The 19319-nt window shown below is 35.3% G+C and overlaps 1 protein-coding gene across 3 annotated transcripts in view; it reads right to left on the bottom strand.

The window, feature by feature from the left end:
- BMP2K (BMP2 inducible kinase) overlaps window positions 1-19319 on the bottom strand; it is a 136784-nt gene that overhangs the window by 15377 nt on the left and 102088 nt on the right. For all 3 annotated transcript variants that reach the window (XM_028100760.2, XM_028100759.2, XM_088021141.1), the window contains exons 14-15: window positions 18404-18561; window positions 11526-11636 (exon numbers count right to left, since the gene is read on the bottom strand). In XM_028100760.2, the coding sequence (XP_027956561.2) occupies window positions 11526-11636; window positions 18404-18561 (269 nt within the window). The remainder of the gene's footprint in view (window positions 1-11525; window positions 11637-18403; window positions 18562-19319) is intronic.

Consider the following 19319-nt stretch of genomic DNA (forward strand, 5'->3'; position numbering starts at 1 on the left):
TGGAAAAAAGACAGTCTCTTCAACAAATGGTGTTGGGATAATTGGACAGCCATGTGCAGAAGAATGAAACTGGACCATTCCCTTACACCACACACAAAAATAGACTCCAAATGGATGAAAGACCTAAATGTGAGACTCCAGGAGTCCATCAAAATCCTTGAGGAGAACACAGGCAGCAACCTCCTTGACCTCAGCCACAGCAACTTCTTTCTAGAAACATCATCAAACGTAAGGGAAGCAAGGGCAAAAATGAACTATTGGGACTTCATCAAGATAAAAAGCAAAGGAAACAGTCAACAAAACCAAAAGACAACTGACAGAATGGGAGAAGATATTTGCAAATGACGTATCAGATAAAGGGCTAGTATCCAAAATCTAAAAAGAACTTATCAAACTCAACACCCAAAGAACAAATGATCCAATCAAGAAATGGGCAGAAGACATGAACAGACATTTCTGGAAAGAAGACATCTAAATGGCCAACAAACACACGAAAAAGTGCTCAACATCACTTGGCATCAGGGAAATCCAAATCAAAACCTCAATGAGATACCATCTCACACCAGTCAGAATGGCTAAAATTAAGTCAGGAAATGACAGATGTTGGCAAGAATGCAGAGAAAGGGGAACCCTCCTACACTGTTGGGTGGGAATGCAAGCTTGTGTAGCCACTCTGGTAAAGAGCATGAAGGTTCCTCAAAAAGTTGAAAATAGAGCTACCCTATGACCCAGGAACTGCATTACTGGGTATTTACCCCAGAGATAAAATGTAGTGATCTAAAGGGGCACCTGCACCCCAATGTTTATAGCAGCAATGTCCACAGTATCCAAACTATGGAAAGAGCCTAGATGTCCATCAATAGATGAGTGGATAAAGAAGATGTGATATATATATATATATATACATACATACAATGGAATATTATGCAGCCAGCAAAAAAAATGAAATCTTGCCATGTGCAATGACGTGGATGGAACTAGACAGTATTATGCTGAACAAAATAAGTCAGTCAGAGAAAGACAAGTATCATACGATCTCACTGATAAGAGGAATGTGAGAAACAAGACAGGATCATAGGGGAAGGAAGGAAAAAATGATAAAGATGAAACCAGAGAGGGAGACAAACAATAAGAGACTCTTAGTCTCAGAAACAAACTGAGGGTTGCTGCAGTGGAGCGGGGTGGGAGGGATGGGGTGGCTGGGTGATTGGGGAGGGTATGTGCTATGGTGAGCGCTATGAATCGTGTAAGACTGATGAATCACAGACCTGTACCCCCGAAACAAATAATACATCATATGTTAATAAAAAATAAATAAATAAAAATGACATATAAAACAAAAAATAAATTAAAAAAATAAATTAACTGTTTCCTTTACCCAATTGGCCACTAGTGCTTTCCAAAACACATTCGTCACTTCCTACTCGTTCTGTCTGCACTGTGAGCTTCTCAAAGTTGTATTAATAGACGTATAGATTTTTTTGTGTTAAATGCTATACAGATCTTTTTTTTTTTTTTTTTGAGAGAGAGAAAGAGCATGGGCAGGGTAGGAGGGGTGGGGCATAGGGAGAAGGAGAAAGAGATTCTTAAGCAGGCTCCATGCCCAGCACTGTGCCCAAAGCGGGGCTCAGTCTCACAACACAGATCATTACCTGAGCTGAAATCAAGAGTCAAATGCTTTACCAACTGAGCCACACAGGCACCCCCAGATCTATTTTTTTTAATTGTCAATGTGAATATAAATTTGTGGGGTTTTTCATTTACCATTTTCAATGCATGTTTACAGGTATCAATATAGTCATTATTAATTCTGATAGAAACATGATAAAACACTGAATTATAACATTTTAAGATTTAACATTTACCTATAGAACCTCTAGGTTGTTTCTAGTTTTTCAGCATTTTAAATAGAACCATGATCATGTACTTTTTCGTTGAGGGGAAAAAAAGAAAAAGAAAACTCTTTTTTAATATCAATTTCACCTTATGGATTTACTATTATTCCCTCATTATACATATTCATTATACATAATTAATACACAGCTAATGAACTTAACCCAGTAACAATCTCTGACAAGATCCTAGCCAATACTTTGTACCCTTAAGCATAATATGAGGAAATATATAAATTATATTGAGGGAATAATATGACAATAACCGTTCTATTTCACAGAATTGTTATAAAGAAAGACTTAGAAGAGTGCCCAACACACAATAAACACTCAATAGCAAACTATTATCATCACCTCCAGAACAAGGCCAAACTCAATTACCTCATCCACCAAATTCCACCCTTCTAGTATCTTTTCTGGACCCAGTGGTCAACACTGAATGTAAGTGCGGGGGGCAGGGGGTATAATTCTTTTTTTATTTTATTTATTTATTTGAGAGAGAGAGAATGCACACACAAGTGGGTGGAGAGGCAGAGGGAGAGGGGAAAACAGACTTGCCGCTGAGCAGGGAGCCTGATGAAGGGCTCGATCCCAGGACCCCAGGATCATGACCTAAGCCGAAGGCAGGCACTTACCGACTGAGCCCCCCAGGCACCGCAGAGATGAGTGCAATTCTATGGCTAATTCAAGAGGCATTCAGGTCCACTTTAGAAATGGCCAGAAAAGGAGTGCCTGACTGATTCAATCAAAAGAACATGTAACTTGGTATCAGGGTCGTGAGTTCAAGCCCCACACTGGGTGTAGAGATTACTTTATATATTTTTTCAAAAATGGCCAGAAAAAAGTAGGCACACAACTGTATATCCACACACAAGGGTGCATACTGGATCCTGGAAACTAGATCTCTGATTTTTAAATAGCTGTAGTTGGGTGCATAGTATAAGAAATGAAAAAGACTGCTTTCAAAAAGACCAAGAACAGGCACACACAATGATCTATGCCATCTTTGTGGTTTCAGATTACATCCCTGAAAAGTATGGGCAACTGGGGAAGTTTTCTGTTGGTTACAGAAAGACTGGTTTTCTTTCTTTTATTGTCTCCCCTTTATAAAACTAAGAGGATATTTACCCAAATTCCTTTCTTTTTCCACATTCTCACAAGAGAATCAAGAGCAGCAATGAACCTCTGACAGCACATTAAGAGCAACTTAAACGTTAATAAGAACCATTACAACACAATTTAAATATATGTGGTCATCTCTCTCCAGTAACTCCTGCTGAGGAAAAGTTAAATTCCAGGCTGCAAGTTACAGCAATTCTAGAAAAGGCTTTACTTTCTGCAGTAAAAGTGATCTACTTAAGCATCCCCTCTTCACTGTGGAACTATAGAAGAACTGAGAAAGAAATGAGAATTATACAAAATTTAAAATTATTTCAATATTTTCTAAGGCTTTTAGTCCTGTTCCATAGGCACGAAAGACTGTCAAAATAAGTATTACAGTTATAAAGTTGGTTATCAACTATACAATGTATAGTACTTTAAAATGTGACTTCATAGCTAAGTGCCAACAACTTTTATATTCTGTTTCTTTGCCTAAACATAGTCCTGTAATTAAAAAAAAAAAAAAGAACTCAGATATTCCTGCTGTTTGCTCCTGGGACCAGATTGCTTCTTCCAGTTGTTAGAGTAAATATTACACATGTGATTTACTATGAAATTTAAATCAGGATTATTTCACTACTTAATTTCCCAAAAGTACAGTCTAAATATGTTTCCTTATAATTCAATATATCCTAAATCTTAATAATCCCTATATTTACTGAGATTTGTATTAACATAAAAATGGCTGTTTTTCAAAAAGTGGGTGGAAGGGAAGCTACCATAATATTTAAAATAAGCACTAGAAACATGTATTTAAAGCATAAACAATTATCTAGAATATGCCCAGGATACCTCAGTTACCTTTCTCTATTAACTGATTTTGGTAAAACACTATAAATTTTCATACATTGACTAGCTTTTATTTTCGGCCCTGAGGGGCATTCTTCTTTCCTTAACCTAAATACAGAATATTTTGATGGCTTCTAGTCAGGATGTTATTTCTGCTTTGTGCCTTGGAACTACAAAGTATGAAAATTTCAGCTTTTTGAGTAATCCTTATCTTTTGAGGTTGGTCTGATATCTGCCAACAGCCAAAATCCAATCAGAACAAAATCCTGAAAATAAAGGGAGTGACTTAGACGATGTAGATTTGGATAAATTATTAAGAACAGCAATAAAGGGTTATAAAGTCTTAAATTCTCTTCTGCAGCATATAAGTGACCTCTCAGGGAAATTCCAAGTAAAGTGTTGGGGAAAAAAGTTACCAGGGGCACCTGGGTGGCTCATTGGGTTAAGCGTCTGCCTTCGGCTCAAGTCATGATCCCAGGGTCCTGGGATCAAGCCCCGTGTCAGGCTCCCTGCTTAGCTGGGAGTCTGCTTCTCCCTCTCCCTCTGCCCCTTCCCCTGGCCTGTGCTCTCTCTCTTTCTCTTGCATAAATAAAATCTCTAAAAAAAAAAAGTTACAACAATGTGAAATCACTGAAGTGTCAAGAGAACTAGTACCAACTTACCGAAATTCTGATTAAAGTTATTCTCACTGGCTTAATATATATCATATATAGAATTTCAAGATAATAGTGCAGAGCTAATGAAAGCAACGCTTCAGTTATTCAGTACTGTCAGTAAAAAGCATGTACTAAATATCTAAATGCCACATTAACCATTTGGTAACTGTTTATATAAAAATATATAGCATACTTTCCTTCCTTTATAAGCAGAAGATACTAAATGAAAGTGTCCTTTTATGACTTGGAATCATGCACTACTTAGTGTCTCACTTTCCTCATCTGTAAAGCAGGGATAGCAATAGTATTTGCCTCCGAAAGTTGTAACAAGAATTAAAGTGAGAACATACGTGAAGTGCTTACAACACTGCTGGCGTGTGGTATGTACTCAGTAAAGGGCTATGTTTAGTACTGCTGGTGTAGTACCCCATCCTTTCATTACTATTTATGGAGTACCTGTCACATGCTTCCAATGATACTGAGAAATGAATCAGAGAAGAGAGTAACTAATACTTGTCAAGTGCACAAATGCAGTGCCAACAGCTCTTCATACATTATCTCTTAACTCCCCACCATTAGGCTCCCACGTTAGGGTGAAATGCTTTGGAAGGTTTGTTATGATCTTTCCTTTTCAACTTTATTAACTACATCTTCAAAAGTGGTCCCCTTGCTCTATGTCAGATCATTGGCATGACCTCCTACCACTTCAAAGATATGCATTGTTATTATCCAGTTCTCATTATTTGGCTTTCCCTTTTCTCTTTCCGTTTCTTTCTTTTGGTGACCTTAACCCTATTTCATAGCTTCAGCTATATTTGAAAGCAAAAAACAAGAAGGGATTTTTAGAGATGTAGTCTTTTTATACACAAGGACTATGAAACTAGGAAAAAGTTGAAGAACGCCCAAGTTTAAGGCCATACACATCAAAGCCAGAACTTCTCTGCTGACACTAGTTTAAAACTCTCATCTGTAAATGCTACAATTAAACTACCAGTAGAACATCACCACCAGCAAATATTCAACATAGCTCGTCAACCCCCAGAAAAAGACACCCACAGACCTGTCCTGAATTTCTTTTGATTTCCTTTACAAAGCTATGTCTGAAAAGTTAAGAAAAAAAAAAAAAAAGCCCAATACTGTTTCTACTTCAGCAAACAGTGTTTTGTTGAACTGTCAATACATATCTTGTGCTGAGTATTTTATAGTCTGTAGGTTAGAGTTCTAGAAATACTATAAGGCTTCATCACCAAGTGAACTAAAACTCAACTTTACAAAATCCACAGAAGATAAACATCCAAAAAAGCCTCCGTTTCCTCGTCTATAAAATAAAGGCAATAATGGAACTTACCTGATAGAGCGGGACATTAAATAATATTCATTTTATTTAGTAAAAACTCATTAAATATTAGGGTGTGTGTGTGTATAAGGAGAGAGACATTATATTAGATTACTAAAGTAATAAACTCATTCATCAAGGTATTGTATGGCACACAAAGATGAATAAAGCATTTCCTGACTTCAAGAAGCTTATCATTCACTTGAACAACTGTGAAACTCACCTACTACTCCTGATTCTAGTGATCTGGAAAATGACTAACCAGGTAAAAAAACTGGGAGCTTCTGAAGAATAAGCTTAATTCACCAAAGGAATTTAAGAACATGAATCCACCAAATAAATGTAAGAATATAAATTCATCCATTTCATGCTAGAGTTTTCATAAAAAGAAATTTCTTAAATATTAAAATTTCAAAGACATCATAGTCTTGCCAAGTCCAAGAGAGAATTCCAAACTCAAAAGCTAAATTTGTAAGGTGAGTTTTCATATTTTCATATATTTATTATAGTATTCCTTTACACATTTTGGGAAGAAGAGTGAAATCCTAGTTAATGCCATATTATTTTAAATAAATATTGCAAATAATGTATTCTTGAATCACATAAATGAACTTTCATAAACTGTATCAAAAAATTCAAAATATTTAGAAAATGTCAAAAATGTGGGGAGAGGCACATGTTTGCATCATAGTCTTCCAATCAGGTTTCCATCTTTTAGAGGACAACTCTTTTAGTTATAAAACAGGTGGTACATTTTTAATCATATAAGAAGCTTCCAGTTTCAATGAAATTTTATTTTGATGTTCTTTTCTTTGCTATCAGATTATAGAGGATGAATGGCCTGAAACTGCTATTGTAATGACATGCCTTCTGTTGTCTCATCATTTAGGGTACAAGGGAGGGGCTGTAAGACTGTAAAGCTCACTTTGAATTGACAGCATACCGCCTGCCATCATTCCCCAGCAATGCACCATACCAGGCCCAAGGATTAGTGGATTAGAAGGCTTTATCAAAATCTGTACTGTTTCTCCGAAGACAGGCCAAGTGACAAGGCCCGAGTATAAAAAGAGAATCATGTTAGTTGTGAACAGTATTTCCCAGCCAGATTAAAAATGCTACAAAACTGACATTTCTATTATGTAGATTTTTATTTAAAACAGGCCACTTAACATCTTTATTTGTTTTGCTACTATTTACAGAAAAGAGTTTAAAAAGAGACAGATAAAAACTATCTGACCTTAAGCCAGTCATTGATGCTCTCTGGGCCTCAGTTTCCATTGTATGTATAAAATAAAATTCAATAAATGGTAACCATTATTACTGACATCTTGGAATAGCAAAATTCTTGATCTTCAAGAATTACGTACTAGAATCTAAAAACATAAGCAATACATTCATCACTTACAAAAGGACAGTGTTCAAACTGACAATCTGTAATAGTTTTTGTCCCATCAAATATTTGCTCTATATAATGTGGCCTTTCCCAACTCTAAACTCAATTTAACCTCCTGTTAGATAATGAGGTGGATCTGGGATTTGGAAGAGTAAGTTCACCAAACCTAACTAAAAATGAAATGCAATATATGAAATCTAAAACTCCACAGTGACCTACTTAATATAGCTTATATGTCAACAAAATTCTTCAAATAGTCTGTTTCCAAAGTTGTGTTTATTAAAATTAAGCAGTTCACACTTTAATTCACAGAGCCACACATCCTGTGTTGGTATACAAACTAACTGTAAAATGATGCCTTGGGCAAGCTGGTGCAGCCATTCTGGAAAACAGTATGGAGGTTCCTCAAAAAGTTGAAAATAGAGCTACCATACGACCCAGCAATTGCACTACTGGGTATTTACCCCGAAGATACAAATGTAGGGATCCAAAGGGGTACGTGCACCCCGATGTTTATAGCAGCAATGTCCACATTAGCCAAACTATGGAAAGAGCCAAGATGTCCAGTGACAGATGAATGGATAAAGAAGATGTGTACACACACACACACACACACACACACACACACACATACACACACACAATGGAATATTATGCAGCCATCAAAAGGAATGAAATCTTGCCATTTGCAACAACGTGGATGGAACTGGAGGGTATTATGCTGAGTGAAATAAGTCAATCAGAGAAAGACATGTATCATATGATCTCACTGATATGAGGAATTCTTAATCACAGGAAACAAACTGAGGGTTGTTAGAGTGGTGGGGGGTGGGAGGGATGGGGTGGCTGGGTGACAGACATGGGGGAGGGTATGTGGTATGTTGAGCGCTGTGAATTGTGTAAGACTGTTGAATCACAGACCTGTACCTCTGAAACAAATAATACATTATATGTTAAAAAAAAAAGAAGATAGCAGGAAGGGAAAAATGAGGGGGGGAATCGGAGGGGGAGACGAACCATGAGAGACGATGGACTCTGAGAAACAAACTGAGGATTCTAGAGGGGAGAGGGGTAGGCGGATGGGTTAGCCTGGTGATGGGTATTAAAGAGGGCATGTTTTGCATGGAGCACTGGGTGTTATAGGCAAACAATGAATCATGGAACACTACATCAAAAACGAATGATGTAATGTATTGTGATTAACATAACATAATAAAATTTTTAAAAAATGATGCCTTGGGGAGAAGGAAGAGTATGTGGGTTTGATGGGGAAAAGTGTGTGTTTTCATGGTATTCACCATGCTTTTAATATGATTTTTATGTGTGTATTGTAGTGAATACTGACAGTTAATGCTTTAATAAAAATAGAAATAGCACTATTAAAACAGTTCTTGGTAGTGAAAAGCTTCATAAACAGATTCTACATTTTATTTAAAGGTACCAGTAGTTAAGAGAATACTACCTTATTATTACTGGAATTTTGTAGTACTACTAGCTGGACAGCAGCTACAACTTATTTAACACAAAGATTTTGAAATTTAGTAAATAGTAAAAATATTATGTAACAGCACTACCAGCAGCAGCCACAAAAGCAACAACACCGAGAATGCCGTGCTTTGTGTAACGTTCTCTTATTTAATTCTTTCAATAATCTCATCCAGTAGCTAATATTATCCCCAGTTTCAGATAAAGAAACCCTCCAAGAAATTAGGCAACACCCAGTATCGCATGGCTAATCTGTGATAGAACTAAGATTTATACCCAGGACTTTATAATTCCAAAGTTGCTTTGGAATTATAGTATTATAATTATGATATACCACTCTACTAACAGTTTAGTAACCTGACATAAAAGGTAAATACAATTCCATGATAATTAAAGTATCAACTTATGGAATAAGATATTACCCTTACATACAGCAACACACACATTCTTGATACAATTATTTGATTTCTGCATAAATGGTTATTTACAAAATTTAATTTGGCCATAAAGAAATGTTTAAAAACAAGAAGAGGAAAAGCTAGATTTGAATCATTTAAGACATGGTCTATCAAAATGTTATCTTCACTTAAGCTTCCGAAAAGTCTGAAAAAGTGATAGCATAAGCTAAGGCACCAAACAAATCAGAAAGATGCATCTATGTGAACAAACTAAGGTAGGTCAGCTGACTGTACCAACTCTGGAGTACATGCAGCTGTTAAAGAAATAGGGGGAAAAGGTATTTTGGACTCTAAATAATAGAGGGAATGGAGATCTAGAGTTAGGGGCATAGGGAATATTCCTCTAATTGATGCCCTTTTTTTTTTTTTTTAAGCTGGAATACAATGAAGTAATGCCTCAAAAATTCACAGGGAAAATCACATCCAATGTAGAATTATTTACCCTGTCAAATTATCAATCAAATATCAGTTAGGAAAAAAAGATATTTTTAGGCAGCAAAGGTTAAAACTTTTCCTCCTGCGCATACTTTCTCAAGAAACTAGTAGAGGGGTTGCTCTACTAACAAACCAAGAAAGAAAAGAGAGGAGATCCGGGAATTCCCAAAAGACTGGTGGGCAAAAGAAAACAGGAGGATGAGAAGTGGGTGGCAGTTACAGAAACCAACCAATGAAGACTGCAGACCTCCATGAGAGATGTAACCAGGTAAAAATTAAAACGGTAGCCACCTTAAAATGGGAGGAAATTAATACTTCTAAATGTAGTTGAATCAATGACAGATACATAATAAAAATAAAGGAACAAAACATTTTTATAAATGTAATTATAATTAACTCTAGGAAAAACCTTATAGAAAACGGAAATGTAACCATGGTCTACTAGAACACAGCAGTGACAAATATTTACATATTCAAAAAATGTACACATTGAACACTTGAGGCTTACTCTAGTCCCTGATTCCAATCTTCATTTTCCCAGGGTTCTTTCGGAATCTTAAAGAACCGAGAAGTTACATAGATACGTGTAAACCTGAAAAGGATTATATAACTCCTTCTAGAGTACGAAAAAGAGCCAGCAGTACTGAAACCATTTTCTGCCACAAACAGATCAATACCTATGTTCTTAAGAGCTTAAAATGACCATTTTGAAATATTACACTTTGTTTGAAAAAAGTAATAGCACTATTATTGGGGGTGTGAGGGAGTGCATGTGTATAGATTAAATAGAAACAGTAAACTGTCTTCCCCCACTCAATTAACATCGTCATGCCATTCATTAAAAAGATAATTTGAAAGAAGCAAGCAGAAAATGACAACAATATGCACTGTTTTCAATAAATGGCAAAGAGTAAAATATAGAACATGAAAATATGTAGAAACTCCTAATTATTGTGCTGCAAACCTAAATACTGAAAAACTATTAGCACTGCCTCAATGTATTCATCAGAAATCCTGAACACCTATTTCTTATTAAACTTACATTTATAAGCTTTTCTTTCGTTTATAAGGTGTGTCTTTTTTCTCACTGGTGTGCATTTTTTTAAATGATAGCAATGATGTTATTACATATACGTAATTTGCTTGAGTGAGAAATACAAGGAAAAGAATGCAAGAACGTGGCTGATAGTTACTTTGAATATGGTAAACAAAACATTTACCTTCTATCAAGGCACTATTTCTTCTAACATATTTCCCTTTTCTATGATCAAACTCATTTTTTTCCATTAGGAACACAAACACACACAAAACGATTTATGCCAAAGTGGGATCCCGTTCCATCCTAGCATCTTTCACAATGTTTACTGAGTGATTACTTAGAAAATGTTACTACAGATATTTCTTAATGGTAATAACGACACTTAAATTCTAAATTGAAATTAAAGCAAAATGAAGAAATTAAAGCGAGGATATTCACAAAATTATTGTGACATACAAAATCAATACTTTTTAAACAACTACAAAAGAGCATGTATAAACTAGGAAAATACAGGATTTTTAAGCAAAAGCTGAGTATAAAAATATCTTTAAATGTATTTTAAATGTATAAAAAGGAGAGATATTTTCATGCATGAATTTGTTTCACTGGTATCCAACAATAAAGATAAAAAGCGAGTTATGTTCTATTGTATAAATCAGCATTTTTCTATGTTGGCAAAAGGCACACCTGAATAACCCAATGGAAAGAATGACATTAGGAAGACCAGGATAGCAAAGGTAAAAATAATTTTCTATTTTCTGTAACTAACACCTAATTCTTACTTTGGCTTTATATTAAGAAGGTTTTTGTTGTTGTTATTTTTATTGTTGCTGTTCTTGAGTGTATTTTTTAATGATGATGATGTTACATATGTAACTTGCCTGAGTGAGAAATGAAAGGAACAGAACCAAAAGGATCTTCTGGAGGATGGTTATGTGGAGCAGAAAGTGGGTCTACATTCTTATCTGAGGATGCTCTCTCCTCGAGCCTGTCTGCAAAAATAAGATAAAACAAAAAAATAAAATAAAATAAAAACGGTCTTTAAATTAAAAAAAAAAAAGAGGTAACAGTATAAATAAAATTAAACAAACCAACAGCCTTTTTGAAAAATACTACAGTCAGGGTTCATTTTCGTAAGTATTAGGGGGTAGTCCTGAGTTTAATAGATACCTGTTGCTACAAAGGCAAGCTTAACAATATCATCTCTGTGCTAGATTTCACAAATACAATTAACCTAATAAATAACTTAGCTTGGTTTATTTAAATACCCAGCTGTCTTCAACTTGTAACGTAGCTGGACCTGAACTTAAACCCAGCTTACTAAACAGAGACATATTTGGCAGGCTTTCTCTAAAAAATAACATATGGAAAAAATATTGCAAATGGTCATTTGTTCATAAAATAGGCAAATCTTATTTCTCAATAGCAATAAAAAGTAATTGACTATTACATTGATGTTCGTTTCTCATATTAAATCATTCGCATACCATTAAAAGCCTAATGATAGAGTTTATTATTTTATCCAATGGATATCTGAGATCTAGCATGTGCCAGGCACTGTTCTAAGCAATGGGCAGGCAACATCAAACAAAACAAAGAGTCTTGCCTTCTTGGAGTTCATATGCTGGCATGGAAAAACAAACAAACAAAAAGCAAGGAGTATAATGAGAAATATATACAGAATGTTAAAAATAAAGCTATAGAGAAAACTGTAATGCAGGGGAAAAGGAATTAAAGGGAGTGGGCACAAGTCACAGTAATAAACAGAGAGATTCCGACCAGTACCAGGCGAGAAAAGACTTCAAGGAGGCAGCAAAGGGATACCTGGGGGAGAGCACACCAGACAAGGGAAGAGCTAGAGCAAAGGCTCTAACTCATGCAGAAGCAGGCTTGTTGTGTGTGAGGAAGAAGAGAGCTGCTGTCTCCTAATTCCCTAAGTAGGGATTACCTTTCCTTGCTTTGAAACAGCATATCGTAGGAACCTGATCAGTTGGGAACATCTCGATTTTGTAACCTGTCTTCCCGTCTTCCTAGCCTCTGATTCTTAGCAATCAAGCATATACTATTAGGAACCCATTCTGCTTTTTTCAGGAATTATAAGCATTCCCAAGATTATACCCTTCATATGTTTAAGACATTCTATGGTTTCAGAAATTACGCTGGTTTTTTTGAGTTCTAAAACATTGCAGTGTAGGCAGAGAAAATCCAAATATAACTAGAACTCCCTAAAAATGACTTGTAACTTCAGAATGAAGCAAAAAGCCCCAAGTTAAAGCAGGAATCTCCTAGGACAGTGCTTCTCAAACTGAAGGTGCATTCCAGTGAGCTGGGAATTTGTTAAAATGCATATTCTGACTGGACAGTTCTGGGATGGGTTCTAAGATTCTGCACTTCAACAAGCTCCCAGGTGATGTGATACTGCTGGGTCAGGGAGCACAATCTTGAGAAGGCGAGGCCCTAGAGTCTGCAATATCCTAAATACACTTAATTACTGCGATGGACAATTCTTTAAACATCTTTATGACAATGGACACTACTATCAGCTTTTACGGCTAAAACTAACTGCAATATCCACATGAAACTTTGGGTTATCTAAAATTTTACCTAAAATTCCATTGGTAAGGGGCGCCTGGGTGGCTCAGTCTTGAGCATCTGCCTTTGGCTCAGGTCATGATCCCAGGGTTCTGGGATCAAGCCCCACATCGGAGGCCTGCTTCTCCTTCTCCCACTCCCCCCTGCTTGTGTTCCCTCTCTCACTGTCTCTCTCTCTCTGTCAAATCAATAAAATCTTAAAAAAAAAATTCCACTGGTAATATAATAAATGATAAATATTTTGTTAGGGCAACATATCTGACAACTGATTTATGCACAAACAAAAGTTCCAAGACTTAAGAGTTCCAATACTAGAATGGATTAACAGTGAAAATTTTGGCGTACCACAGAGTGAGGACAAAGGAAAGAGGAAGTGGGAAAGGACAAATGAAACAGACTATCTCAGAGTGATAGCCACAGCATATCAATATCCAAGATCCCTGGTTCTTGAAAATCAAGACAGTTTATGTGGGTGGGTACTTAGGTCTAAATTAGGACCAAACTTCCTTTCTAAACCATCTGCATCATAATTGCTAGAATTCCTGTATAAAATGAAGCTACCTGGGCCCTACCACAAACCTAATGCATCAGATTTATCTGAGCAGGAGTTTGGAAATCTACACTTTAACATCCTCTCCAGGTTTATAAACCAGCACTGTACCAGTGGTTCCCAGCATATAAAAATGCACAGTTACTACTAAGGTTCTTTGAATCCTCATGCACTGGTATATTATCTCCATCAATTTATGGTAAATTCATGTAAATGTATAAACAGCACCATGTAGTTAAGACAAGAGTACAAACGTAGTCATGTAGGGATAAACTAACATTTTTTAAATGGTGAGTCCCATAATTTAAAATATGGAGACACTGTTCTATGGCAAAGTTCATTTCTCCAATTATTTCAAAACGGAAGTCAAACTCGCTATAAAATGAATCACGTTCTCACTGTTCCACAAAACACAGAATCAATTTTTCCATGGAGGATTTTTGTTAAATCACCTAGATTTCTAGAGTTCACAGGATAATCTGGGTCCCAAGGCACAAAATACAAAATACATGTATGAATTTTTTAAATTATTAATTACCTATTATTAAGAACTAATGAAATGGTATATAGAGCTACTTTTCAAATACAGTCACCCCTAAAATGAATTTAACTGGTTTCACATTAGAACAAAACTTGAGCTTTTTTGTTCAATTCACATTTTCAATTAATTGGTTCACATTAGAACAAAACTTGAAGCTTGATTTGTCCAATATTAAGAAACTTACCTCCTCCTGCCTTCCCAAAAGAACTGTGTTGGTGAATAAAGATAATATCTTTTCAGGATTTTTAATTGATACACATGGCAAAAAAATACAGGATTTAAAAATCCTAGAATCAAAGTATAGTCCACAATACCATCAGAAAATTAAAATACTCTAATAAGTTAATTCTGCAGCTTCTATGGATGGATAATGGCTTGAATAGCCAAAAGGCTAATGACTAAATTTTGTAAGTACAGTCTTCATCTGATACTTTTGAAACTATTCTATTTGAAAAGTTCTGTTATTCTGTACTGAAGAAACAGCAATATACCTGAATTAGCTTAAAATGGTGAGAGTTAATGCTTTACAACAAACTAATACAGATGTTTACATCTATTTCATTCTGTGGCTTCATAGGAAAAAAACAACACATTCAGTAGAATTTGCAAAGCAGCCACAGTCTTTAGGTTCTTCTATTCTTCCTTTTAGTTGTTGTGATGCAGTTTGAAACAGAAACAATCATCATCAACAAAAAATAATATTCCATTAAGCACTACTTTTAACATGCAAAGCTACACAACTATTTGAACGAACACAAGTTAAAAAGTTTCCCAAAGCAAACACCTGTAATCTAGTGTTTAATGTATTAAATTTTATCACAGTTAGATTTCTAAAGTTCACATACAAATCTGGATGTTTTGATACGAAAGACAAAGAAAAATACAAGTTTAAACTTTAAAAATGTCACTGAGATCAGCTTTATTAATAATGCTTAATTTTGATTTAGTGTTTTGATTTTAAGTAGAACAGGTGAAAAATTCCGAACCATAAATAATATTCAGTTACACTGAAAGCAAAAGCAAGAACTTGGTTTATTTTATATGTTAAATCCCTTTGCCAACTGGTATATGGATGGAATCAACAACTGTTTTCTTGAAGATCACTAAAAAGCAGTTTTTGTTACCAACTACTACTATTTTGGAATTCTAGTATGTCAAAATATATTATGATTTTTAAATCACCTTTTGGATATTCAAACACATAAAATATTTCCTAGACAGAATATCCTTTTTCATTTTAATAAATAACCATGTACCATCTTAAAAATAAAAACTCAATGGCAATGTACTATTCTGAACAATCACTACATGGGCAATGCCTATATTTTTAAGGACCATACATAAAGGTATTCAGTTTCTCACTAGACAGCATTTCACAAACTAAATATGTTATGTTAGAAAAGACTTTGGAAAACTGTTGATAAAATCTGTGCTAAGAAAAAAGGTAAATTTGTTATTCCACATGCATCAATAATTTACTTATATTAGAAAAAGTTTTTAAGGACAAAGGAACCAACCAGTAATAACCAGAATTAATTTTCATTACAATGTTAGTCTTCCACGGAAACTCTTAAGGTTCTGAAAGACGTCTTTTATGCCGCAGGGTAATTTAGCCCCTATCATGTGGATCAAATATTAGATGCCTTATTGCTTGTGAATGAAAGAGGTGTTAAAGACAATTGAATAGATTACAGTTAGGTAACACTTTGGAAAGAAATCTTTCTAAACTATACTCTCTATATTAATGATTTCTTTATAAACTTTATTAAAGATTTCACCTTTTATGAACACCATTATTACGACTATCAATTATTAAGAAGACAGACACTTTCCATCTTCTTTCTTATTGTCATATGTCATTTCTGCTGTTGATGTTGTTTGCCCACAAAGCCCCTTCTAATCTGGTTTTTTAATTGCCAGCAGAGAAACCTGATAGTTTAGATATAATTTTTAAAAGCTGGTCCAAGGGCAATAACCTCAAGTTGGAGCCTAAAGACACACAGAAGATGAAGAACAGAGAAGTGGCATTTGTGGAGTACCCAGACTCTTTCAAGACATTATTTCATTTAATTTTCCTGACCACCTTATGAGATAAGTAAGCATCACTACACCCAGTTTCTAAGTGAGTAAGTGAGACAGTAGTTAAGTTACTTTACTGAGATTACAACCTGGTTAAGTGGCATTGCCAAGGATGAGAATTCACATATGTTTTCTGGTGCTAGATGCCAATTTAGGTACATCAGCCTTGTGACAGTGAAATTATTTCAATAGCTCTGGGACCATCTAGGCATTTTCCCAAATGGCTGAGTTGCTCTGAGTTTGACCTTTAGATAAGCTCCTCCTGCACTTTCATTTGGAACTTAGTATCTTTCCATAATTAACATGCAATGAAGTCTAAATTCTTTGGCATACATGTGTGCACAGATACATACAAAAATTACAAATATTATCTGACCTTGAAGTTTGAAAGCAAATAGCTGGCTAAGAGTTTTACATGCTAAACCCAATTTTTATGAAGTTATATATACATGAATATTTTATATGCTATTCTTCCCTATGCGAAGTAAATAAAACTTGGTTGTCATTACAAATTCTAGGGAGTTTGAATGACACATTTTTATTTATAAGGTACAAAATAATGTGAATATTTTACCCATTCCATAAACTGATGGGGGAAAAAAAAAAAAAAGGACGAGTTTACCCAAAGAGTGGAAAATACTGATTTAACAAACCCTCAGTTACTATCCTGGTCAGAACACATTAAAATGAGTATTTTAATTTTACCTTTTGCTTTCAAAATAACCCTATAAATTATATTGATTTAGTTAACCCCTATGTCACCCTGTCATCCCCCCAAAAGAAAGAGATACGTTACTTCCTTTTTTTAGAACTTGGCTTTTGGGGCTACTCAACATAAGGTATACTAAAAATGCCAAACAAAAAAGTCTTGGTTTAAAAAAACTTTCTTTAATAAAAAGATGTAAGTTTGGTTTTACCAAAGTTGACAAACCTTTATTAAAGGTTCAAAAATCATGTTTATCTGTATTAATCATCAACTTAAGTTTTCATAGTCATATAACCAATATGTAAAATACAAATTTAAATCCCAAACAACTATTCTTACATGAATTCAGGGCATTTATAAATTTTCCATAAAATATATAACATTTGGGAACAAAGCAATTCATCTAATAATTGTTCTCATAAAGCCAGTTACCTAAAATAAAATAGAAGCTAGGAACTATAATGAGGAACCATTAGGACCTTCTTTTCACATGCAAAACAGGAAAACACACTTGGATATGCGTGCACATGCACGCTTTTGTGCACACACACACGTACAAGCCTCTGAAACCTGAAAATTATCTACATACTCCAGAAGTGAGCTTTTTGCTATTTTGCAACCTCCTCAAAACATTCCACACTTCCCTTTTCCGAAAAAGAACTTTTCTAAAATACGTGTAGTGAGGCTTGACATATATATTAGGTAGTTTAAGAAAAGGCAATGATTCCAAGTAAAAACATTGAGATATCTGATTCAAAGTGGAAAATAATTTATTTAACTTTTGCCATATCAGGACAACAAAGCAGCCCTTTTATGTCAGCACTCATTAAAAGGGCATTACAAAACATTAACATAATGTAGTAGCCCATGTTTTCTTTCAGGCACTTTCAAAGGGCATCTCAGAACCACAGTATCTTCTGCGTGTGCAAGAAAACAGAGCAGCAAAATGGTTAGTAAGCAAGATACGGATGTCTCCCTTTTCATTTGAACATTAACTTTCCATGTTTTAGAGATACTCTGAATTTAACATTCAAAGATATGCAGTATTTAAGTGTTAGGAATCAGCATGTTATTAGCAATCTTGGGTTTAACAGCTACTACCAAGCAATCGATTTCTAATGCACACAACATAGTCTGATGGCATATGTAAAAGAAGATGGCCTGATTTCTGCCCTCAAATGCGCAAAAAGAATTTTCTATTTACCACCTCAAAACAGTCTTTGGCCTTGCTGAATAATTATAGAGCTGTTATTTTACTGTGAAGCAAAATAAGCCTTCAAGTGTCCCTTACTTGATCTTAGAAGGTCAAATTCTCTGTCCAACAGTTCCTCTTCTGTTAACTTGGAGAAATTATCCTCTCCAAAAGGATTCCACCCTGACATATCAGGTGGGTTACTGATGTTCTTCTGACTTGTAATATTTGCAACTGCCTCTTTATCAGCAACTGACCTATAGTCATAATTAAGAGAGGAAAAGAAGGAAAAAAACATTAGAATTGAAAATTCTAAAGTGCCCTAGTTCATACTTTCTAAATACCTTGGAAAATCAGATCCTTTCATTATGGACATGGCAGATCAGGGCATAGATTGATGACAGGGATTTCAACTGACTTGATGTGTACCCTTGGGCAAGTTCCTTAACCTCTCTGTCTCAGCTTCCTCATCTGTAAAATAGGAGGAACTGTATCTACCTCATAAGGTTACTGAGAAGATTATGTAATACATATAAAGAGAACAGTGTCTAGGGGTGCCTGGGTGGCTCAGTCATTAAGCATCTGCCTTCGGCTCAGGTCATGATCCCAGCATCCTGGCATCAAGCCCCACATCAGGTTCCCTTCTCTGCGGGAAGCCTGCTTCTCCCTCTTCCACTCCCCCTGCTTGTGTTCCCTCTCTCACGGTGTCTCTCTCTGTGAAATAAATAAATAAAATCTTTTCAAAAAGAAAAAAAAGAGAACAGTGTCTAGAAAAAGAAATCAGCACTCAATAAATATTACGATTATCATAGTGAATAGCCCTAAAGTGATAATCAGTTGCCATGTCAAACAGTATCACCCTAAAATCATTACTGAATAAGATGATCTTATGTCCTGGTGATGCTGAGACACCACAACAATTCTCCTTTTGACAAAGGCATTCTCTATATATACAGCTACCAAGAAAAGATGAACTGTTAGGAGTGCTTTATGAATTAGCTAAAACTAGATGAGG

The sequence above is a fragment of the Eumetopias jubatus genome, unplaced genomic scaffold, assembly GCF_037043125.1.
Source record: "Eumetopias jubatus isolate StellerSeaLion01/CBP00866 unplaced genomic scaffold, mEumJub1_p1.0 scaffold_2, whole genome shotgun sequence".
NCBI lineage: Eukaryota > Metazoa > Chordata > Mammalia > Carnivora > Otariidae > Eumetopias > Eumetopias jubatus.